At 33.7% G+C, this 26,307-nt stretch overlaps 1 protein-coding gene across 1 annotated transcript in view; it reads right to left on the bottom strand.

Annotated features, from left to right (window-relative positions):
• Positions 1 to 22,148, bottom strand: part of LOC118186173 (heart- and neural crest derivatives-expressed protein 2-like) — a 64,358-nt gene extending 42,210 nt beyond the window's left edge. The window contains exon 1 of the mRNA XM_035356234.2: positions 21,648 to 22,148. Within this exon, the coding sequence (XP_035212125.1) occupies positions 21,648 to 22,148 (501 nt within the window). The remainder of the gene's footprint in view (positions 1 to 21,647) is intronic.
• Between the last annotated feature and the right edge of the window lie 4,159 nt (positions 22,149 to 26,307).

Consider the following 26,307-nt stretch of genomic DNA (forward strand, 5'->3'; position numbering starts at 1 on the left):
ATATAAAATATATCTAAACAGTTTTTCTCATTTTGTTAATGTTCTATTTTTAATTACTATTTTGTTATTTATTAATATTAATTTTTTAATTAATTTTGTTTACATCTTAATCAAAAGTTCTATGCCCTTCCCCCCTTCCGCACTGAAATTATTTAGCATTTGGGTGAATGGCTAGTAGTTGGACTGAAACTATTATACAATTATATTATCTTTTAGGGCCATTGCACATGTTTTTTTTTCCATCATGTGGCTAAAATTTGAATTTTTCGAAAAAAGTGTGATTACTTTGTGTATGTGCATACACCTGCACACTATGGTTGCTAAATTTATTTGGTTCTCTATGCTGTTTTCTAATATATCTGGGGAGTACCTCGTCATAGGCCTGATAAATACTGAGTGTACTCGTACGTGCATATGAAATCGTACAATGCACTCTGTATTATGCAGGCCATGGCGTCATTCACAACGGGGAACTTACAGCGTCCAAAATTGTTTCTTATTTATATTGGCGTTTCCGCGTATATATGAGTGGGATTGCGTTTATACAACCACACTGGCTAATGAATCAGAAACGTATGAGATTTTCATTTGAATGCGTGCTTGGGATAAAGTATGCATTTTTTTTATGATGTGGTTTGCATGTGTTCAGAATGCTAGCGTAAGTAAGATGTAAGAGTGGTTTTTCACGATGAATGAAGTAAACTGGGGAAAAAAAACGACAGATCTTCCACCATTTGAAAAATGGCTTATTGCTGATGTGCCAGTTTAGCAGTAGCCTCAATTTCGAAGACAGCAAATCTTACTGGGTTCTGAAAAGCAGCCAAATGAAAGAAGTGATGGAAATTTCAATGAAAGAACTAAAGATTAATACTGGTAGTATAACTTGCCGAAGAATCGCAATTTCTAAGCCGCATATGATGTTCGAGAGTGAAGCAGAAACAGGATCAGTTAAGCAGATTTCTTAATGTAAGCATTAGATAAAGTGGCATCTCCAAGGAGAACACCAAACACAATTCCATTTCATGCTGTGCGGATTAAGACAGTATATAGACATTATGCTACGTAGTTCTGCAAAATGATTAACGTTAAAAACATCGAAAATAAATATAAAATATATCTAAACAGTTTTTCTCATTTTGTTAATGTTCTATTTTTTAATTACTATTTTGTTATTTATTAATATTAATTTTTTAATTAATTTTGTTTACATCTTAATCAAAAGTTCTATGCCCTTCCCCCCCTTCCCCACTGAAATTATTTAGCATTTGGGTGAATGGCTAGTAGTTGGACTGAAACCATTATACAATTATATTATCTTTTAGGGCCATTGCACATGTTTTTTTTTTCCATCATGTGGCTAAAATTTGAATTTTTCGAAAAAAGTGTGATTACTTTGTGTATGTGCATACACCTGCACACTATGGTTGCTAAATTTATTTGGTTCTCTATGCTGTTTTCTAATATATCTGGGGAGTACCTCGTCATAGGCCTGATAAATACTGAGTGTACTCGTACGTGCATATGAAATCGTACAATGCACTCTGTATTATGCAGGCCATGGCGTCATTCACAACGGGGAACTTACAGCGTCCAAAATTGTTTCTTATTTATATTGGCGTTTCCGCGTATATATGAGTGGGATTGCGTTTATACAACCACACTGGCTAATGAATCAGAAACGTATGAGATTTTCATTTGAATGCGTGCTTGGGATAAAGTATGCATTTTTTTTTATGATGTGGTTTGCATGTGTTCAGAATGCTAGCATAAGTAAGATGTAAGAGTGGTTTTTCACGATGAATGAAGTAAACTGGGGAAAAAAAACGACAGATCTTTCACCATTTGAAAAATGGCTTATTGCTGATGTGCCAGTTTAGCAGTAGCCTCAATTTCGAAGACAGCAAATCTTACTGGGTTCTGAAAAGCAGCCAAATGAAAGAAGTGATGGAAATTTCAATGAAAGAACTAAAGATTAATACTGGTAGTATAACTTGCCGAAGAATCGCAATTTCTAAGCCGCATATGATGTTCGAGAGTGAAGCAGAAACAGGATCAGTTAAGCAGATTTCTTAATGTAAGCATTAGATAAAGTGGCATCTCCAAGGAGAACACCAAACACAATTCCATTTCATGCTGTGCGGATTAAGACAGTATATAGACATTATGCTACGTAGTTCTGCAAAATGATTAACGTTAACAACATCGAAAATAAATATAAAATATATCTAAACAGTTTTTCTCATTTTGTTAATGTTCTATTTTTTAATTACTATTTTGTTATTTATTAATATTAATTTTTTAATTAATTTTGTTTACATCTTAATCAAAAGTTCTATGCCCTTCCCCCCCTTCCCCACTGAAATTATTTAGCATTTGGGTGAATGGCTAGTAGTTGGACTGAAACCATTATACAATTATATTATCTTTTAGGGCCATTGCACATGTTTTTTTTTCCCATCATGTGGCTAAAATTTGAATTTTTCGAAAAAAGTGTCATTACTTTGTGTATGTGCACACACCTGCACACTATGGTTGCTAAATTTATTTGGTTCTCTATGCTGTTTTCTAATATATCTGGGGAGTACCTCGTCATAGGCCTGATAAATACTGAGTGTACTCGTACGTGCATATGAAATCGTACAATGCACTCTGTATTATGCAGGCCATGGCGTCATTCACAACGGGGAACTTACAGCGTCCAAAATTGTTTCTTATTTATATTGGCGTTTCCGCGTATGTATGAGTGGGATTGCGTTTATACAACCACACTGGCTAATGAATCAGAAACGTATGAGATTTTCATTTGAATGCGTGCTTGGGATAAAGTATGCATTTTTTTTTATGATGTGGTTTGCATGTGTTCAGAATGCTAGCGTAAGTAAGATGTAAGAGTGGTTTTTCACGATGAATGAAGTAAACTGGGGAAAAAAAACGACAGATCTTCCACCATTTGAAAAATGGCTTATTGCTGATGTGCCAGTTTAGCAGTAGCCTCAATTTCGAAGACAGCAAATCTTACTGGGTTCTGAAAAGCAGCCAAATGAAAGAAGTGATGGAAATTTCAATGAAAGAACTAAAGATTAATACTGGTAGTATAACTTGCCGAAGAATCGCAATTTCTAAGCCGCATATGATGTTCGAGAGTGAAGCAGAAACAGGATCAGTTAAGCAGATTTCTTAATGTAAGCATTAGATAAAGTGGCATCTCCAAGGAGAACACCAAACACAATTCCATTTCATGCTGTGCGGATTAAGACAGTATATAGACATTATGCTACGTAGTTCTGCAAAATGATTAACGTTAAAAACATCGAAAATAAATATAAAATATATCTAAACAGTTTTTCTGATTTTGTTAATGTTCTATTTTTAATTACTATTTTGTTATTTATTAATATTAATTTTTTAATTAATTTTGTTTACATCTTAATCAAAAGTTCTATGCCCTTCCCCCCTTCCCCACTGAAATTATTTAGCATTTGGGTGAATGGCTAGTAGTTGGACTGAAACTATTATACAATAACATTATCTTTTAGGGCCATTGCACATGTTTTTTTTTCCATCATGTGGCTAAAATTTGAATTTTTCGAAAAAAGTGTGATTACTTTGTGTATGTGCATACACCTGCACACTATGGTTGCTAAATTTATTTGGTTCTCTATGCTGTTTTCTAATATATCTGGGGAGTACCTCGTCATAGGCCTGATAAATACTGAGTGTACTCGTACGTGCATATGAAATCGTACAATGCACTCTGTATTATGCAGACCATGGCGTCATTCACAACGGGGAACTTACAGCGTCCAAAATTGTTTCTTATTTATATTGGCGTTTCCGCGTATATATGAGTGGGATTGCGTTTATACAACCACACTGGCTAATGAATCAGAAACGTATGAGATTTTCATTTGAATGCGTGCTTGGGATAAAGTATGCATTTTTTTTTATGATGTGGTTTGCATGTGTTCAGAATGCTAGCATAAGTAAGATGTAAGAGTGGTTTTTCACGATGAATGAAGTAAACTGGGGAAAAAAAACGACAGATCTTTCACCATTTGAAAAATGGCTTATTGCTGATGTGCCAGTTTAGCAGTAGCCTCAATTTCGAAGACAGCAAATCTTACTGGGTTCTGAAAAGCAGCCAAATGAAAGAAGTGATGGAAATTTCAATGAAAGAACTAAAGATTAATACTGGTAGTATAACTTGCCGAAGAATCGCAATTTCTAAGCCGCATATGATGTTCGAGAGTGAAGCAGAAACAGGATCAGTTAAGCAGATTTCTTAATGTAAGCATTAGATAAAGTGGCATCTCCAAGGAGAAGACCAAACACAATTCCATTTCATGCTGTGCGGATTAAGACAGTATATAGACATTATGCTACGTAGTTCTGCAAAATGATTAACGTTAAAAACATCGAAAATAAATATAAAATATATCTAAACAGTTTTTCTCATTTTGTTAATGTTCTATTTTTAATTACTATTTTGTTATTTATTAATATTATTTTTATAATAATTTTTTTACATCTTAATAAATATTTGTATGCTCTTCCCCCACCCTTCCCAACTGAAATGATTTAGCTTTTGGGTGAATGGCTAGTAGTTGCACCGAAACTGTTATACTACTATAACATCTTTTAGGTCCACTGTACGTGTTTTTTCAGCATCGTGTTGTTCCAGTTTGAATTCTTCGAAAAAAGAGTAATTACTTTGTGTATGTGCATTTTCCTGCACACTATGGTTGCTAAATTTATTTGGATCTCCATGCTATTTTCTAACATCTCTGGGGAGTACTCGTCATAGGCCTGATACACCCAGAGTTTGCTTGTACGTGAATATGAAATCGTACAGTACACTCTGAGTATTGTGTAGGCCATGGCGCCATTCACAACGAGGAACTTACCAACGTCCAAAATAGTCTCTTATGTATGAGTTTGATTGTGTTTATATGCACACACTGGCCAATGAATTAGAAACTTTTGAGATTTTCATTTGAATGTGTGCTAGGGTTAAATTATGCAAATTTTTTTTTCTTTGCTTGTTGTTGTTTTTATGATGTGGGTTACATGTGTTTAGAATGTGAGCATAAGCAAGATGTAAGACTGGTTTTTCACGATGAATGGAGTAAAATGGGAAAAAATGACAGATATTTCACCATTTGAAAAAGGGCTTATTACTTGTGTGCCCGTTTAGCATGCGCCTCGATTTTGAAGACAGCAAATCTCACTGGATTCTCAGAAGCAGCCATATAAAAAGTTCTCAAAATTTGGAATGAGAACCCACAGCCCTTGTGTACAATATGTAACTGCGGTTCGAGCATAGTTTTTTAAGAGGGTGATCGGAGTCGCCTCTAACAAACTGTACGGAAGAACAGGGACTCTACTGTGCTTCAGCTGATACAGATCGTCAACCAAGGCTCGTCCCAAAAGATTTCAGCTGGAACCATGCGCAGAGAATTGCAGAAGATAGGAATGCATAGTCGGGTGCTTGTGAGAAAATCATTGATTTCTGCACGACATGCAAGAATTCTGCAAAATGATTAATGTTAAAGACATTGAAAATAAAATTAAAATAGATCTAAACAATTATTTCCCACTTCTTTAATGTCCTCTTTTTAATTAATATATTATTAGACTTTATTTTATAATTAATTTTTGTTTACATCTTAATAAAATGTTCTATGCCCTTTCCCCCCGAACTTTCCGACTGAAATTATTTAGGTTTTGGGTGAATGGCTAGTAGTTGCGCGGAAACGATTATACAATTATATTAACTTTTAGATCCATTGTACGTGTTTTTTTATCATCATGTGGCTGAAATTTGAATTCTTCGAAAAAAGAGTGATTACTTTGTGTATGTGCATACACCTGCACACTATGATTATTAAATTTATTTGGTTCTCTATGCTGTTTTCTAATATATCAGGGGAGTACCTCGTCATAGGCCTGATGTATACTGAGTGGACTAGTACGTGAATATGAAATCGTACAGTGCACTCTGTATTATGCAGGCCATGGCGTCATTCACAACGGGGAACTTACTGCGTCCAAAATTGTTTCCTATTTATATTGGCGTTTCCGTGTATATATGAATGTGATTGTGTTTATACACACACACTGGCTAATGAATCAGAAACGTATGCGATTTTCATTTGAATGCGTGCTTGGGATACAGTATGCATTTTTTTTTATGATGTGGTTTGCATGTGTTCAGAATGCTAGCATAAGTAAAATGTAAGAGTGGTTTTTCACGATGAATGAAGTAACCTGGGGAAAAAAAACGACAGATCTTTCACCATTTGGAAAAATGGCTTACTCATGATGTGCCAGTTTAGCAGTAGCCTCAATTTCGAAGACAGCAAATCTTACTGGGTTTTGAAAAGCAGCCAAATGAAAGAAGTGATGGAAATTTCAATGAAAGAACTAAAGATGAATACTGGTAGTATAACTTACCGAAGAATCGCAATTCCTAAGCCGCATATGATGTTCGAGAGTGAAGCAGAAACAGGATCAGTTAAGCAGATTTCTTAATGAAAGCATTAAATAAAGTGGCATCTCCAAGGAGGACACCAAACACAATTCCATTTCATGCTGTGCCGATTAAGACAGTATATAAACATTATGCTACGTAGTTCTGCAAAATGATTAACGTTAAAAACATCGAAAATAAATATAAAATATATCTAAACAATTTTTCTCATTTTGTTAATGTTCTATTTTAATTACTATTTTGATATTTATTAATATTATTTTTATAATTAATTTTTTTACATCTTAATCAAAATTTGTATGCTCTTCCCCCCCTTCCCAACTGAAATGATTTAGCTTTTGTGTGAATGGCTAGTAGTTGCACCGAAACTGTTATACTACTGTAACATCTTTTAGGTCCACTGTACGTGTTTTTTCAGCATCATGTTGTTCCAATTTGAATTCTTCGAAAAAAGAGTGATTACTTTGTGCATGAGCATTTTCCTGCACACCATGGTTGCTAAATTTATTTGGTTCTCCATGCTGTTTTCTAACATCTCTGGGGAGTACCTCGTCATAGGCCTGAAATACCCAGAGTTTGCTTGTACGTGAATATGAAATCGTGCAGCACACTCTGCGTATTTTGTAGGCCATGGCGCTATTCACAACGAGGAACTTACCAACGTCCGAAATAGTCTTTTTTTTATATTGGCGTTTGCGTTTATGTATGAGTTTGATTGTGTTTATATGCCCACACTGGCCAATGAATTAGAAACTTTTGAGATTTTCATTTGAATGCGTGCTAGGGTTGAAATATGCAATTTTTTTTTTTGTTTGCTTTTTGTTGCCCACGATGTTGTTTTTATGATGTGGGTTACATGTGTTTAGAATGTTAGCATAAGAAAGATGTAAGACTGGGTTTCACGATGAATGAAGTAAAATGGGAAAAAATGACAGATATTTCACCATTTGAAAAAGTGCTTATTGCTTGTGTGCCCGTTTAGCATGCGCCTCGATTTTGAAGACAGCAAATCTCACTGGATTCTCAGAAGCAGCCATATAAAAAGTTCTCAAAATTTGGAATGAGAACCCACAGCCCTTGTATAGAATATGTAACTGCGGTTCGAGCATAGTTTTTTAAGAGGGTGATCGGAGTCGCCTCTAACGAACTGTACGGCAGAACTGGGACTCTACTGTGCTTCAGCTGATACAGATCGTCAACCAAGGCTCGTCCCAAAAGATTTCAGCTGGAACCATGTGCAGACAATTGCAGAAGATAGGAATGCATAGTCGGGTGCTTGTGAGAAAATCATTGATTTCTGCACGACATGCAAGAATTCTGCAAAATGATTAATGTTAAAGACATTGAAAATAAAATTAAAATAGATCTAAACAATTATTTCCCACTTCTTTAATGTCCTCTTTTTAATTAATATATTATTAGACTTTATTTTATAATTAATTTTGTTTACATCTTAATCAAATTATCTATGCCCTTTTCCCCCGAACTTTCCGACTGAAATTATTTAGGTTTTGGGTGAATGGCTAGTAGTTGCGCGGAAAATATTATACAATTATATTATCTTTTACGTCCATTGTACGTGTTTTTTTTTTGGCATCATGTGGCTAAAATTTGAATTCTTCGAAAAAAGAGTGATTACTTTGTGTATGTGCATACACCTGCACACTATGATTGCTAAATTTATTTGGTTCTCTATGCTGTTTTCTAATATATCTGGGGAGTACCTCGTCATAGGCCTGATATATACTGAGGGCACTCGTACGTGAATATGAAATCGTACAGTGCACTCTGTATTATGCAGGCCATGGCGTCATTCACAACGGGGAACTTACAGCGTCCAAAATTGTTTCTTATTTATATTGGCGTTTCCGTGTATATATGAATGTGATTGTGTTTATACACACACACTGGCTAATGAATCAGAAACGTATGAGATTTTCATTTGAATGCGTGCTTGGGATAAAGTATGCGTTTTTTTTTTATGATGTGGTTTGCATGTGTTCAGATTGCTGGCATAAGTAAGATGTAAGAGTGGTTTTTCACGATGAATGAAGTAAACTGGGAAAAAAAAACGACAGATCTTTCACCATTTGAAAAATGGCTTATTGCTGATGTGCCAGTTTAGCAGTAGCCTGAATTTCGAAGACTGCAAATCTTACTGGGTTCTGAAAAGCAGCCAAATAAAAGAAGTGATGGAAATTTCAATGAAAGAACTAAAGATGAATACTGGTAGTATAACTTGCCGAAGAATCGCAATTTCCAAGCCGCATATGATGTTCGAGAGTGAAGCAGAAAGAGGATCAGTTAAGCAGATTTCTTATTGAAAGCATTAAATAAAGTGGCATCTCCAAGGAGAACACCAAACACAATTCCATTTCATGCTGTGCGGATTAAGACAGTATATAGACATTATGCTACGTAGTTCTGCAAAATGATTAACGTTAAAAACATCGAAAATAAATATAAAATATATCTAAACAATTTTTCTCATTTTGTTAATGTTCTATTTTAATTACTATTTTGTTATTTATTAATATTATTTTTATAATTAATTTTTTTACATCTTAATCAAAATTTGTATGCTCTTCCCCCACCCTTCCCAACTGAAATGATTTAGCTTTTGGGTGAATGGCTAGTAGTTGCACCGAAACTGTTACCCTACTATAACATCTTTTAGGTCCACTGTACGTGTTTTTTCAGCATCATGTTGTTCCAATTTGAATTCTTCTAAAAAAGAGTAATTACTTTGTGTATGTGCATTTTCCTGCACACTATGGTTGCTAAATTTATTTGGATCTCCATGCTATTTTCTAACATCTCTGGGGAGTACTCGTCATAGGCCTGATACACCCAGAGTTTGCTTGTACGTGAATATGAAATCGTACAGTACACTCTGAGTATTGTGTAGGCCATGGCGCCATTCACAACGAGGAACTTACCAACGTCCAAAATAGTCTCTTATGTATGAGTTTGATTGTGTTTATATGCACACACTGGCCAATGAATTAGAAACTTTTGAGATTTTCATTTGAATGCGTGCTAGGGTTAAAGTATACAATTTTTTTTTTGTTTGCTTGTTGTTGTTTTTATGATGTGGGTCACATGTGTTTAGAATGTTAGCATAAGCAAGATGTAAGACTGGTTTTTCACGATGAATGAAATAAAATGGGAAAAAATGACAGATATTTCACCATTTGAAAAAGTGCTTATTGCTTGTGTGCCCGTTTAGAATGCGCCTCGATTTTGAAGACAGCAAATCTCACTGGATTCTCAGAAGGAGCCATATAAAAGGTTCTCAAAATTTGGAATGAGAACCCACAGCCCTTGTCTAGAATATGTAACTGCGGTTCGAGCATAGTTTTTTAAGAGGGTGATCGGAGTCGCCTCTAACAAACTGTACGGCAGAACAGGGACTCTACTGTGCTTCAGCTGATACAGATCGTCAACCAAGGCTCGTCCCAAAAGATTTCAGCTGGAACCATGTGCAGAGAATTGCAGAAGATAGGAATGCATAGTCGGGTGCTTGTGAGAAAATCATTGATTTCTGCACGATATGCAAGAATTCTGCAAAATGATTAATGTTAAAGACATTGAAAATAAAATTAAAATAGATCTAAACAATTATTTCCCACTTCTTTAATGTACTCTTTTTAATTAATACATTATTAGACTTTATTTTATAATTAATTTTCTTTACATCTTAATCAAATGTTCTATGCCCTTTCCCCCCGAACTTTCCGACTGAAATTATTTAGGTTTTGGGTGAATGGCTAGTAGTTGCGCGGAAACTATTATACAATTATATTATCTTTTAGGTCCATTGTACGTGTTTTTTTTTTTTTTTGGCATCATGTGGCTAAAATTTGAATTCTTCGAAAAAAGAGTGATTACTTTGTGTATGTGCATACACCTGCACACTATGATTGCTAAATTTATTTGGTTCTCTATGCTGTTTTCTAATATATCTGGGGAGTACCTCGTCATAGGCCTGATATATACTGAGGGCACTCGTACGTGAATATGAAATCGTACAGTGCACTCTGTATTATGCAGGCCATGGCGTCATTCACAACGGGGAACTTACAGCGTCCAAAATTGTTTCTTATTTATATTGGCGTTTCCGTGTATATATGAATGTGATTGTGTTTATACACACACACTGGCTAATGAATCAGAAACGTATGAGATTTTCATTTGAATGCGTGCTTGGGATAAAGTATGCATTTTTTTTTATGATGTGGTTTGCATGTGTTCAGATTGCTGGCATAAGTAAGATGTAACAGTGGTTTTTCACGATGCATAAAGTAAACTGGGAAAAAAAAACGACAGATCTTTCACCATTTGAAAAATGGCTTATTGCTGATGTGCCAGTTTAGCAGGAGCCTGAATTTCGAAGACTGCAAATCTTACTGGGTTCTGAAAAGCAGCCAAATAAAAGAAGTGATGGAAATTTCAATGAAAGAACTAAAGATGAATACTGGTAGTATAACTTGCCGAAGAATCGCAATTTCTAAGCCGCATATGATGTTCGAGAGTGAAGCAGAAAGAGGATCAGTTAAGCAGATTTCTTAATAAAAGCATTAAATAAAGTGGCATCTCCAAGGAGAACAACAAACACAATTCCATTTTATGCTGTGCGGATTAAGACAGTATATAGACATTATGCTACGTAGTTCTGCAAAATGATTAACGTTAAAAACATCGAAAATAAATATAAAATATACCTAAACAATTTTTCTCTTTTTGTTAATGTTCTATTTTAATTACTATTTTGTTATTTATTAATATTATTTTTATAATTAATTTTTTTACATCTTAATCAAAATTTGTATGCTCTTCCCCCCCCCTTCCCAACTGAAATGATTTAGCTTTTGGGTGAATGGCTAGTAGTTGCACCGAAACTGTTATACTACTATATCACCTTTTAGGTCCACTGTACGTGTTTTTTCAGCATCATGTTGTTCCAATTTGAATTCTTCGAAAAAAGAGTGATTACTTTGTGCATGAGCATTTTCCTGCACACCTTGGTTGCTAAATTTATTTGGTTCTCCATGCTGCTTTCTAACATCTCTGGGGAGTACCTCGTCATAGGCCTGAAATACCCAGAGTTTGCTTGTACTTGAATATGAAATCGTGCAGCACACTCTGCGTATTGTGTAGGCCATGGCGCTATTCACAACGAGGAACTTACCAACGTCCGAAATAGTCTTTTTTTTATATTGGCGTTTGCGTTTATGTATGAGTTTGATTGTGTTTATATGCCTACACTGGCCAATGAATTAGAAACTTTTGAGATTTTCATTTGAATGCGTGCTAGGTTTGAAATATGTAATTTTTTTTTTTTTGTTTGCTTTTTGTTGCCCACGATGTTGTTTTTATGATGTGGGTTACATGTGTTTAGAATGTTAGCATAAGCAAGATGTAAGACTGGGTTTCACGATGAATGAAGTAAAATGGGAAAAAATGACAGATATTTCACCATTTGAAAAGGGCTTATTGCTGGTGTGCCCGTCTAGCATGCGCGTCGATTTTGAAGATAAGCAAATCTCACTGGATCCTCAAAACAGCCATATAAAAAGTTCTCAAAATTTGGAATGAGAACCCACAGCCCTTCTCTAGAATATGTAACTGCCGTTCGAGCATAGTTTTTTAAGAGGGTGATCGGAGTGGCCTCTAACGAACTGTACGGCAGAACAGGGACTCTACTGTGCTTCAGCTGATCCAGATCGTCAGCCAAGGCTCGTCCCAATAGATTTTAGCTTAAACCATGCGCAGAGAATTGCAGAAGATAGGAATGCATAGTCGGGTGATTGTGAGAAAACCATTGATTTCTGCACGACATGCAAGAATTCTGCAAAATGATTAATGTTAAAAAGACATTGAAAATATAATTAAAATAGATCTAAACAATTATTTCCCACTTCGTTAATGTCCTCTTTTTAATTAATATTTTATTCGACTTGATTTTATAATTAATTTTGTTTACATTTTAATCAGATTTTCGACTCTCTTCCCCCCCCTTGCGGAATGAAATTATTTAGCCTTTGTGTGAATAGCTAGGAGTGCACCGAAACTATTATACTTTTATATTATCTTATAGGTCCATTATTCGCACTTTTTTTTTATTCACATATATTGCTGGAATTTGAACTCATCGAAAAAAGAGATATTACTTTGTGGATGATCACACACCTGCACACACGTATGGTTGCTAAATTTATTTTGTTGCCCACGATGTTTTCTAATATTGCTGAAGAGTACCTCGTCATAGGCCTGGAATGTGCAGTGAATGCTTATTCGTGAATATGAAATCGCAGAGCACTCTCTGCATGTTGTAGGCCATGGCACCTTGCAACGAGGAAATTACAACGTCCAATATTGTCTCATATTTATATTAGCGTTTATGTGTATATATGTGTGTGATTGTGTCTATATCAGAGGGGGTCATATTGCGGCTCCGGGAGTTGAGTGTTGCTGCTGTTAGGCGAATGAAACATATATATGAAATATAGTAATCTAAAACTACTCAATGTTCACGTGAAATTAATTAATTAATTTAATTTATTTTTGGAAAGTTAACAGTAAATTTAAAGTGATCAACGTCCAAACGTAATCATTTTATTTCTTGTTAATTAAAAATATTTATTAATGTTACTTTTTTTTAATAGCGTGCACTAGCCATTTTAGTCTTTCGCCACTAATACGGGTGAAAGCGGTCGTTATTCTATTATGGAAGCGCCTAGTGCGAGGTTTTCTACCTCGCAGTCATCAAACAAGAAATCAAGAAAGAGTCATCAAACAAGAAATCGCTAGATTCGAGAAAATATCACAAGCTAAAAAGATTTTACCAATATCAATACGCCGATTTTGATGGAAACTTTGGAGAAGAGAGGCATTTGTGTTCTGTTGATTCTTCATAGCTTGATGCAATGTTATTGATATGAAGATTTGATGATTAAGGTGAAAGATCTCTATCTGTAATAACAATATTTGATAAAATGGGAATTAAACCTTTTTTGGACAAAAATTTAAATAGTAGTCAAACAGTGATTCTTCCCCCGACTCCAAATATTTCAGCATCCGCAACCATTGTGAAATAAATTAAGATCTCTGCCTAGGATTACCAAGGAATTATTACTAAAGGTAAGAGTTTCATGTGGGAAAAGTGCGATTATTGTGAATGGTTTCGAAATCTGTGAAGCAATTGCATAAAAATGCAAACTTGCTTAGGGATAGGTAATTAATTTTGAAGGAGTTCCGTAGAAAATTGAGACAACCAAGTAAGAGGTTTTAACCAAGTAAGAAGCTGAAGGTTCCCTCTACCCCATAAAACTCATAAAATCCTCATAAAATTCTTCCATAGATTAAAAGAGCTCTGTATGGATTGCAAGGTGAAACAGGTTTATTCAGTAGTTACTCACGCCATTCAAGGACTGAGTAAAAATAGTATCCTACAACAAATAGTAAATCATCCAGGTGGATCTCAGCTGTTGTGAACAACAGGATCACCCAGGAATGTAAGCAGATACTGCCGTAAATAAAATTAACTTGAGATAAAAATTGTTAGGGAGAATAATTAAATGAAAATATTAGCATTGCGGTTCAGATTAACTTCGTATTAGTGCATTCCGATTACCATTACCTGGTCAAAAAGTAGCATAACCGGGGTAGTAATTATCAGAAATGGAATAATTTGTAATTTTACGTATTTGTTGCTCTGACGATAAGCCAGCAGTGGACAGTTTGAAATTTATCAAAGTATTACATACATAATATCAGAAATTAAATTAGCGACTAATAAAAAAGTGGCACTGCATGATTTCTATCGCAAATTCCATTTGTATTAAAAAAAATAAACTATATTTATTCAAAACAAGTCGCATTTCAGATGGCAAAGAATCACAAGTAGCTCGCGAGCCGTAGTTAAGGTGTCTGAGAGTAGCAGTTTGGCTATATCTGATATATGTAATGATTCAGAAGTGAAAAAATATTTCTAAGCCAGCACCTATAAAGTAGCGCAGTAAGCGTGCCTGTTCTTGACGAAACACATCAGTACCGAATAGTATTTTGAAATACATTTGAGGCAGAAAGCAGCGGGCTAGCTCGCAAAAGAAGTAGCGAGCAAATGCAACGCAACGCATCTAAGTTAGAATGAGTTAGTTTCGGTTTGCTTTATTTTGATTCGTTAATATTTAAGTTCCCGGAATTATTATTGACTAATACCCTATGTAAATATTTGCGTCATTAGCGTTAGGTAAGTATCACATGATATGGGTTAAATTGGAAATTATGGAATTCAGAGCGAATCATTATAGAGGGTTAATATTTTTAGAAGAGAAACAGAAAATAACCAAATTGAAATGGAGAGTTATGAAGTCATAATGAAATTTTAGTTAATATTTTGATTTACATGCTTTTTTTTTTTTTCTTATATATTCTCCTACCCATTTTCAAAGAAAAAACGATTTAGCGATAGAAAAGTCTTTCTGGAGGGAGGGGAGGAAGTTAGAGACATAAACATGAAGTGAAATAGTATACTATGAAAAAACTAAATCATGAAATTCTGAGCTAAATAATTCTTTTATATAATTGCGGAACATGAATTTTGAACATTGCATTTTTGAAAACAATCAGTTTTGAAGTTCTGTTAAAATTCCAATATTCAAACCAATTCAAAATGTACTTGTTTTTGCAAAATCCAAGTGATGATTATGATTCTAGAGGGAAGGTTTTCCTAACTTTTCTTACAAAATACCGTAAATCTAAAGACTGATGTAACCATTGCTTATCTTCGCACGTTATGACAAATTAGAAAAATTTACATCATTTTAATTTTCATATTTATGAGTTATAGAGGGTGTTTACACATTTTAGCATGATTTCGATAAATTAAAAAAAAAAAAAAAGGAAATATCTTGGAATAAATATTTCTGGCAACAGCTTAGTATTTGAGATGAGAAATACCGTCGGCTACTTTATTCTTCTTTCAAAATGTCGCATGTCAACAAGTTACGAACTGAAGAATATGTTTTTGCGTTTGCCGAAGAGAAACATTCGTATTGCATAATTCATAAATGTTGTGAAGTGCATGGTATTAAAACTTTTAAACAAGCAACATTATTAATCGGAAAATGAAAAACTGTCAATCATTTCTTCTGCATGGAAAGAAGACTTCAAACGAATACCCGAAAAAAGTATACGCTGCCCTCATGTTTTTAAAGTTAAATCCTTGATAACAAGATAATTAGCCGAAACAGAAATCAATTGCAGAATCTCATACTATCAACATACTATCAAGAGAAAGTTTTACATCCGATATTTACAGACAGAATTCCATGTCTTTACCTCCATGAATTTCAAAGAGTGAAACTTCATCAAGACAAAGCAACAAGTCGTACTTCTAAAAGTATCACTGCATTCCTTGAAAAATGAAAAGCTGATACAGATACTGCATGTGTACCTTTTCAATGTATTCCTGCGAAGTTCCTTTCCGTTTCACCTATGGACTATTGCACCTTTGGTCTCTTAAAAAAAAAGAGCTCTTCCTGTTCGTAAACTCACCACGATTAATGGACTCTGCAAAGTAGTGGATTAATACCCCTGGAAATTTTATGAAAATGCCTTGCATGGTAAAAATCATAATGCAGACTTATAGTCCAGAAAAAAGGCTATCAGATAGAACATTTAAAAAATATCCTTTACATTTTAGACGTTATTTAAATGGCCCTGAAATCGTTCCAAAAACACCCTTTGTACCTTTTAAGCTTATAAATATCGTAATGTTTTATTAAAATTATGGCTTCTTTCTTATTTATGTTTCACATTCATTTTTTTATTCTATACACACAGATTTTGTTATTTTACACATACACAAGCTCCACAGGTCGCTAAAATGAAACATATCCATCTAAAATATGTTCTCTTTACCTGACTGGTGTGTTACTGTACTAGTGTTTTAGGGATGCTTGGAAAGGCCTCCATTCCTTGTATAAGGTAACTGGATTTTTGAAAATTGCATTAAAACATTCAATGATAATAATATAAAAAATGCTATAAAAATATTACATTCATTCTTAAGAAATGGTAGCTTTCTTATTTTCTTGTACGAAAGGGTAAAGGAACAGATATGCAGAGATAAAATATACTTCTCTCTTTCTGAATCGGGAACTTCCTACAAATTCTCTATTCTTCACATTTAGTTACTCTAGAATTTTAACTGTATTTTTTTTAACATTTCTTTTCTTAATTACATTCAATTTTATTGCAGGTATTCAAATTCTTAAATCATTTTTTATATTCATTATAACAGCATTTAGTACATAAATATTTTCTGTATTAATACTAAGAAACATATTTTTATATAATTTTCTAAACTAATATTCAAAAGTATTCCATCCATATTTTACGTTTATCTCAGTTTCAAAATAACTCAAATTTTGTTTAAATAATCCGAAATTATCAAATTTAAATTTCTAATACCTTAAAATTTAATTTCATATTTTCATAAAAGCAGCTTTACCCATTCAAAGTTGAAATTAGCAATAATTATTGGCATTTTCTATATGACGATAACGTATACCATTTTAGCCGTACCCAGTTAAAGAATAAACTACTTACTTAATAATTATGAAACATTTTAAACATGCTTTGTTAGCAAAAACATAAAATTAAATGAACCAATAAAATACATACCGAAACCATTTAAATTAAAGCATCAGAATAATTACCTTTCCATTTTTTGAACAATATTTTTTATGTTTCTTCAAAATAACAAAGTAAAATTGTAGAAATTTTAACTAAAGCGTTTTGTGTAATCAGTTACATATCAATGAAAAAGATTATTTAATTCACACTCGTGTCGGAAGAGATATTTTATATATTTGGATTCTTTTGATTGATGGAACATAAATCCTGGAAAATCTGAAGCATTTCGCGCTGCATATTCATTAGACTGAATAGCTCATGCAGTAATGTTAGTTCAATGATGTATGGCCTCTTGTTGATTTATGCTGAAAAAGGAAATGGACAAAAAACATCTGATTGGCACTTTAAATCACTTTATTATAAACATTTCGCTCAATATGATTTTCATATTACGTGCAACTTAGTGACCTACTCGTTTTGAAGCACTAGAAATGCTGCAATAGAATGGTGATAGGGTTTCCCCCTCCCCTGATAATGCTAGTTAGCTTCTCACACAAACGAGAATTTGTTGAGGGAGTTGAATCAGTTTCCAAATTTAATTAGTTACACTGAACTGAAAGTAATATCACATTTAAATCGCTGGTCTTAAGAATTTTAGATCATAAACGATGTTCCGTTATGGATGAAGAGCCGAAGAATATGAAAACTGTAGGCATGACATAGGCTCATTTTATCCTTGTCGTCTAATTTATGAATGTGCTGTATGTATTCTAAGCTAAGGGGGGGAACTTTGATGAATTGCAGTACTATTTTGATTTTTTTTTCGAGAACTTTATGTTGCATATTCAGTGTTATTTTAGGTTAGAAAATATTTTTCTAACGAGTATACTTGTGCCGCATTTGCAGACGTAATCAACAAGTTGTATAAATCTTTTTCTCGACGTTAAATTGTCAGCAGTGGAAATCTGCAAATTTTTTTTGGGTGGTTCATCTTGTGATACATTCTGGCGAGTTTTATTGTATGTTTCACTCATTCATACACGTCCTCCATATTTTTTTGAAAAATAATCTTTGCAGAGTTTTTCAAGAATTTTCGAAACTTTACTTTATCATGTACACAACAACAACAAGTGTTGCCATTGCGCAAAACGTACTATATGTATTTTAGCTTCCTTGCGATTTGGAAGATTGCCATTTTCCAGAATGCTGCCATTCGAAATAACCTAAGATCATTATTCATCTTTTAAATAATAATTTCACTGCTTAACAAACTGCTTGCGGTATTAAAGAAATAAACAATTAATAGTATATCCTACTGATGTAATTTAAGCCACATATAAGTTATAATATATAATTAATGGCACTTTTATTACTTCATATTACTCAAATCGACACAGAACTATTTGATTGCTAAATCATATCTCAGAAAATATGACAAAAGCAAGGAAAGGGTAAAAAGTACTTCATTATCTAATTTTATTTATTTATTTATTATGAATGAATGAATATCTAATTCATAAATTTTCGTTTCGCTACTCTTGACATATAATAATTTTTCTGGTAAACTGATGTTTAACTTCATGATATGATAAGTTATTCGTTATTTCAATCGCAAAATACCAGTTTGCTGTTACGTTTCATAAACAGCAAATATGATGCGCTTGAATTAAATGGAAATAGTTTGATTTTAGTCAACAATTAGTTAATAAAAACAGTATTTCTTAAAATAAAATAACGTGAAAAAAATACTTTAAAATAAAAAGACTGTAAAATACTGTAATGAACAATTTTTTAAAAAAAAATTACAGTGCCCTTTGTGCGCTAATTTAGCGCCTATCTTTCGGTTATCTGTGGTTTATTCGTAGCTTAGAAAAAATTTTGTTTTTTAAATTAAAGAAATACACAGCTAAAAAGTTATAAAACGTACACAAAGCCAGAAAAGACATAAAATACTAAAATACAGAAGTCAGAATGCCAGTGCTCTGATGATATTCTCAACTTATTTTGACCATGACCACAAACATGCATGAGTCATTCAGAATGATGTTTCGTTGCTTATGCAAGGCTTTGATGGAAATTTTGAATTTTATTTCTCTGTTAAGCCTTAAAACTGATAGAAATCATATCGTCTGAGCTGGGTTAACCAGTAAGCAAAATAAGCACATGCTTAGGGCATCCACGAAAGGGGGCACGGCAAAAAGGTCATTAGGAACTCGAGAGGGAGCACCACAAAAAATTTTCCATTACCGGATTTCCCACGATATGGTGCAGCTAAACTAAAGCCGAGAGAGAAGATGGGCGAAAAACGGGCGTTAGTATAAATGGGGGCACCTAAATCTTTTATGTGCTTAGGGTCTCTAAAGGTTTTAATCCGACATTGCATATAATACTAGTACAGAACTTTTTATTTGCCCTGTTGTCTTTCGAAGAATTCGTTAGACCGAAACATCAGTATTCCTTACTTTTATATGCATTTTAAATGTATGATATGGTTACAATACACTTGATTATGATTTTATTTAATATTGTTATTATGTGACTGTGCATAATTTGTTCGTTAAATTCATGTATGTTTGCGTTAACCCTGCATTATATGTAACATTCAGTATCCAGTGTGATCTGGAAATTGCTCTATGTGAATACGAGTGCATTAATGTACAAGAAAAAGAACTATCATAAAACGAAATCACCCTCCCCTTCTGTGTAATTGAGAATTTTCATACGAAGGACTTCTTAATGTAATTAAATTTGGTGAGCAACCACTTAAATTTTGGTAACAATTATGTTAACTTTTAGAAACAATACAACACTACTACAGTATTAGATTTTGGAACATATATTTCAAACCTGGTTGTGTAATAAAGCATACAATAAAAGATGATTAACTGAGAAGCAGACGTCAAAAATAGCTAAAAATATAAAACAAGCTTTGATGGATGAAACAGAATAACATATAACTAATATTCCAAGTTTTTCATATGGATATTGTTAAAAAAATGAATGCGGAAGAAGTCCTTATATGCAGTGTTATTTTTCTACTAAAGTATTACATTTTATCCAGCTCTATAAAAATTGGTGATATATCACGGTTTGAACTATTTCCCAATGACAAAAGATGAAATTTATCAGTATTATCCATCAGTCTGCATTAATGTATAATTCTTGTGATACTGAAAACAATTTTTTGTAAATAAAAAAAACGAAATTAAATAATGGGCATATATTGTTAATTTAGAAGTCAAACAACAAAAATCAGAGTTATATTTTCAAAATTTCACAGAATTTTGAAAATTTATTAATTTATTATTTAAAATTTTTATTTTTAATGAATGAATTTGAGTATTTATTCGGCGTGTTATTGTGCCTTAATTATATATTGTTAATCTTAAAATTCGCATCTAAAACTTAATTCCAATCTTGTAATATATTACACTTTGTAAGCGAGTAGCACTGTAATATTTGCTTACTGCTCTTTTCTTTGCCTCATAAAAACTATGATTCAAAATAGATTTAAAAAAAAATATTACTACCATACTGTTTTAGGGGAGATGTTTTCCCAAGAAACTGAGTACTCAGAACTTGAAAGTATCCTAATTCATGTGAATAAATTCTGATGTCTAAGCATTAAAAGCAGATGCATTTACTTCGACTGTCGTTGATAATATTAGCAGGTTTATTACCGTGTTTACTCACGTAATAGTCCCACCCTCGTTTCGAAGCAGAAAAACCGTCAAAAGTATACAATACTGTGTAGTAGATTTCCTCGTATAATAGTCGCACTTAGAACCCCTAGACTTAGACAAAAAAAAGTGCAACTATTGCGCGAGTAAACACGGTATATATTCCACGGGACATTCCAAAAAGAAGACGATTATTCTCCCTTCTACGATAAGGATATTTACTTGTTTATATTAAACCTTATGTAAACATTATTATTTATTTTTTTAATTACAGGAATGTTAAGTTTAGCATTAATATCTTGGAATGAGGCCGAATTTTGGTTATTCTTTTGCATTCCCTGTTCATAAGTTAATGATAATAATAATAATTAACAATAATAAGCAATGATGTATGTACAAATTTGACAAATTTTATCCCTTGTCAATACTAATATTCGCTATGTTAATACTATAACAATTTGGAATGTTAATGCTATAATTTAACAATGCGAGGTAAACAATTAATATCTTTAAGGTATAAATGGTTGATATTCCCATCTACAAATTAGAAAATACAAGGCAGGGAATTGCAGCAATCGCTATCAAATGCTTAATTATATTTGCGCAGTTTAACTTACCAATTTACATATAAACCACTTCACGTCGTTTCAGATTCTTCAATACCCAATAATTGTTAATTAGTAAACTACAAATGTAACTTTTAATAAAATTTACGAAATGCAGGTGTTGCTTTGAAAAAAAAAAAAAAAAAATTCAAAATTCTGAGATAAAATACATTTGACTTCAAATAGAATATTTGTAAGAGTGAATTTATAAAGTAAATATTTACTTACTATTTCTCGTTTCCTCCTTTCCTCTCTAGATTCAAATTTTTTACATAGTTCAGCCTTAAAGCCGCCTTGTGGAGCTCTGTTTGGATCTTCTTGAGCTAATAAATCCATGAGGTAGGCTATGTAGCTCGTTGCCAACCTCAAAGTTTTAATTTTTGAAAGTTTCGTATCTGATGGTACATTAGGAATGCATTCTCGCAATTCAGCAAATGCATTATTAATGCTTAGAGTCCTTCGTCTTTCCTTGCGGTTGGCCGTAACTCTTCTCTTAAAACCCCTTTCGGGCCTCAAACCGTTGCCTATGCAGTACTCTCTGTTCTGGACATGAGAGCTGAATTCCAAAGAGGTTTCTGGACTATAGTTACCGAATGACCACCCCAGATAGGAACTATCCACGGATGGCGTTGTGACCGCTGGTACCTCGTAACGATTCCCGTAATAATGTTGAGGATATGCCGCTTCCGATCCGCGAAAGTGTTGTTGGTAATTTCCGACTAGGCTCATGCTGTACAGTGAGTGCGGGGGTCAGCAGAGTTCTGTTTAATTTCATCTGATGCGGGAGTTGGGGCTCCTCCCATAGATAGGCGGAGCTTCGGTCTTCTAAAGCATCTCCATCAGTTGAATCTCGTAAAACGAAACGAAGGCAGCTCTCATCTCATGAAATGGAAAAGTGTAACAGGTCATGATTCAGACAGTGTAGGTAATGACAGCTCTTTATAGGTAAGAGAGAATATGCCATTAAATTGAAAGCTTTCAGAGTAATTTGTATTCGATTTGGAAATGTAAAACAAAGATTTCTCTACTCTAATCTCCTTGAATAACCCCAACTCAATTTTTGACACTTTAGTTGATTATGAAGAACAGCAAGTCAGTTAGCAGCTTCCAAATATGATGATTTCCGAATTAATATAGTTAAGTATTTTGTAATTAGAACTGAATTATCGATACATGTTACGCTAATTTTGGGTATACGTACGTATTATAAATTGTTAATACTAATGGAACGTCTGAAACCGTTAGCTGCTCGGTAACGAGTGTACTTATAAACGTGTGAGACTTTATCAAGTTTAGAATGAAATTAACCAATGGCAAGTCAGAAAAACTTTAAAAAAACTTTGAATAAATATTTTTTTACAGAATATTGTTTTGAAAATTGCAACAATAAAAAGCGTATATTTCGTATATAAGTATTTCAATTTTAGCTCAGCATTTATAAAGCGTCCGTTATTAGTCTAGGTAACGAAGTTCCGGAAATTTCGCTGTGCTAACCCAACTTGACAGCGTCCGCCGTTAAAGAAAATGTCTGATGTATTCTTGCATCACTGTTGCATTGACTTTTTCATCAACCATTATTTTCATCAGCGTTCTTTCTGCTTACTTACCAAAGCTTATTATCCGTTACTTTCTCCAACATTCTTCTAGGTTACTTATCAAATCTTAGAGAAGTTGTGCCCTTTCTTAGTAAATTAAGTCATTAAGTCAGTGTACAGCAGCAGATCTAACACACATTTTTGTAAATTAAATAATTAGGTTCTGTTACTGACACCAGAGTTTCTAAATTTAGGATGTTAAAGTGTCATATGATTTTATCGGAATAAGCGTAGATGACTTGTAACTGTTTAAACTTGATTCATCAGTACTAAGTATTTTATGAAACTTCTCGTATTTAATAATGACAAATCGCACGCCACAGAATATTCACTAGCATTATCTGCCGAAAAGATTGTGAGTTTCTAAAGCAAATCTTATAAGAATTTGAAAGGTTTTATGTTTTTAACTATTTTAGTATAATTAACCTGCTAACAGTATTATTCCTAATTATATTATTTTAATTCAGTTTTCTAATTTTAGTTTAGATTTAAGTAGCTACTTACTTTCATCGTTTTCAGTTGATGAAAGTAAGTTTCATCTAAAGGGATACCTCGACAAAGGAAAAGGCTAAATGCCTTTGGAATGAATGAACTTATAATACCTAGCTTCTACCTACCATATTTCTTCGAATTAAAGATACCATTGATTGTAAGACGCACCGCTTAATTTCAGTTTTGCTAAAAGAGAGACTTTGTATGGTTCTACTTGATAAATAACTAACAACCCTATCAGATCTGAAGCGAATTATCGCTATGTCTGAAGTAACTATAGACCATGAACAAAGGTTTTATTAACCTTTTCATTAAACAGAAATTAGAACATAAATGCACGTTCTGGTATTAGCATTATTAACCATAACTCCTTTTGATGCAACTAAAGGAACAGTAAAATTTCAAATGAAAATATTGAATAGCAGTCAAATACTACACAATTAAATTTAAGTTTTCTATAATCTCTATAACTCTCCCTGTATAACGCATTCAGATACCGGCAGCGATAACTGAAAGGCGAAGAATTACAAACTTACCAGAGCTGGCGAGAACTAACGTTGTAGAGTCATTAGGAATTTTTTAAAGTAGGAAACACGAAAAATGAGCAGCGCCCTCGCTAAGACTCGAACCTGGACCTCTCGAATACGCGTCGAGTGTGCTACCGTTACGCCACGAAGGCATGCAGAAAGGAGAGAGAAAATACCTTATATAATCCCCCCCCTTTTAAAGAGCGACTAGGGCTTAGGGGACCCAATCGCCAAATCCTGGTGGTGAAGAATCATCATCCACCACCTTTTTAGTTCGGGCCCCACTGTAGAGACATTAGGATATTTTTGAAGGAGGAGTATATCAAAAAATGAGCAATGCCCTCACCGGGAGTCGAACCTGGAACTCTCGAATGCACTCCAAGTGTATTAACCGTTACACCCCGAAGGCATGCTGGAAGGAAGGAGACAATACCCTTTTTAAAGGTTCCCCTTTCTGGTGGTGAAGAATCATCATCCACCACCTTTTAGTTCGGGCGCCACTGTAGAGTCATTAGTTTTATTTATTTATTTGAAGCAGGAGATATGAAAAATGTGCAATGCCCTCAGCAGGACTCGAACCCGGACCTCTAAAAAATGCGCCGAGTGTGCTAACGTTACACCACGAAGGCATGCAGAGAGAAGGGAAAAAATAATTTATAATGTAACGTGCCCGCGAAAGGCAAAAGTACGCTTTGTCTTACAATCCAAGGACCTCAGTTTGAATACTATCTGACTGATTTGCATTCTGGGAAGGAAAATGATCCTAGATCCTAAAAAACCTGCTTAATTTAAATAACAACAGCAATAGGACAGGACAGGACAGGAAAAAGTGCAGGGGGCACCACGACATCGTCATAGACAAAAATGGTATTGCCCCACTGCACTAACCTTTCCTGGCATTTATTAAGACTAAAGATATTAGATATAGATTTAGGTTCTATCTCCGTTCGACAGGTTATGAATTTACTTAAGTGCTAAGTTCAATAAACTACCGATTTTTAAAAAGAAGCACATTATCAAAACGGGAGCCATAGAATAACGGCACTAAAACGTAAGCTGAATAATGTTAATTGGCGTTCCTTATTATCTTTTACTTTAGTCTCTTATCTATCTTTCTTGTTCTACAACGGCAGACTGAAAGGTTTGGGGACTGCCTTACCCTTTCCTTCTGAAGAAGATGTGGCAGCCTTATACTGGGTTTTGTAAAGATTGTATACTGAACTGTCTGAATCTGCAACTGGACAGCCAGTACGTGCTCGCAATGAGTACAGACGTATCAGGAAGACCTATGACCTAATGAAAAGATGTCGTTGAATGAGTGTTACTTTGTATTAAATTTAGGAAGATCCTTAACAAAATAGTTGAAATTTTACAGTATGTGTATGGAATGATACATTTAATCGTTTTTCAATATTTCTCTGATAAATGTACTTCAAGGCGAGTGATCAACAAAGTATGCTATGGTATGCCATCCACTGCAGTTGCGAATACAAGTACTGCATATCCATAGGTTCAGTGATCATTGACATTTACATAAACATCTTAAAAAAATATTTGCAGAAATTCATAAGTCAAAAACCTGATGTAGATGCCACTTGACTCCCTTGTATGGTCTATGAAATTACATGCATGTTTTGCGTCACTTCATTTAAACTTATTTCTTCGAATTATTGAAACTTAATTAACTGATCCCTGAAGGCAAGTTGAAAACTACATAAAATATTGCAGAGTTTGAAATTAAATATCCCTGTTAATTTTTGTCGTACGGGAGTCAATTTCTTATAATTTTATTTTTTCATAACGAGTATGAAACTTTCGCAAATATAAGTATAGGAACCGGCAGACCGCATTAAAAGCTAGATTTCATTATTTGTCCAAAATTAATTTTTTTCTAAATTTGAATTTGCCGAAACATGAATACTTAGAAAATATTATGACAGTAAAAATGATATTAAATAGAAGCAAAAAGTGTTTACAAAATCTGGTTTACTATGCAACATAAAAATTTACTTGAATGTTAAAAATATTAAAAAACATTAGTCTTCATAACAGTATCGCAAACTGTTTTGAAATGCATTTTACATGTAAAAAAAGTTACATTTTGTGCACTTAAAAATACTTTTGCTCTCAGTTTTTTTTTTTTTTTTCCATAATAATGCATCTTTGTCTTTTTCCAATTTCTACTTCACTTAAAGTACCAGTGATTTCCTTGCTGAATGTTTTGCCACTTTCAACAATATCTTTAATCACTTTTCCTCTTGGATGATAGTCTCT

Source organism: Stegodyphus dumicola, chromosome X1 (assembly GCF_044657685.1).
Source record: "Stegodyphus dumicola isolate Sdum_Otavi_A_Nest chromosome X1, ASM4465768v1".
Taxonomy (NCBI): domain Eukaryota; kingdom Metazoa; phylum Arthropoda; class Arachnida; order Araneae; family Eresidae; genus Stegodyphus; species Stegodyphus dumicola.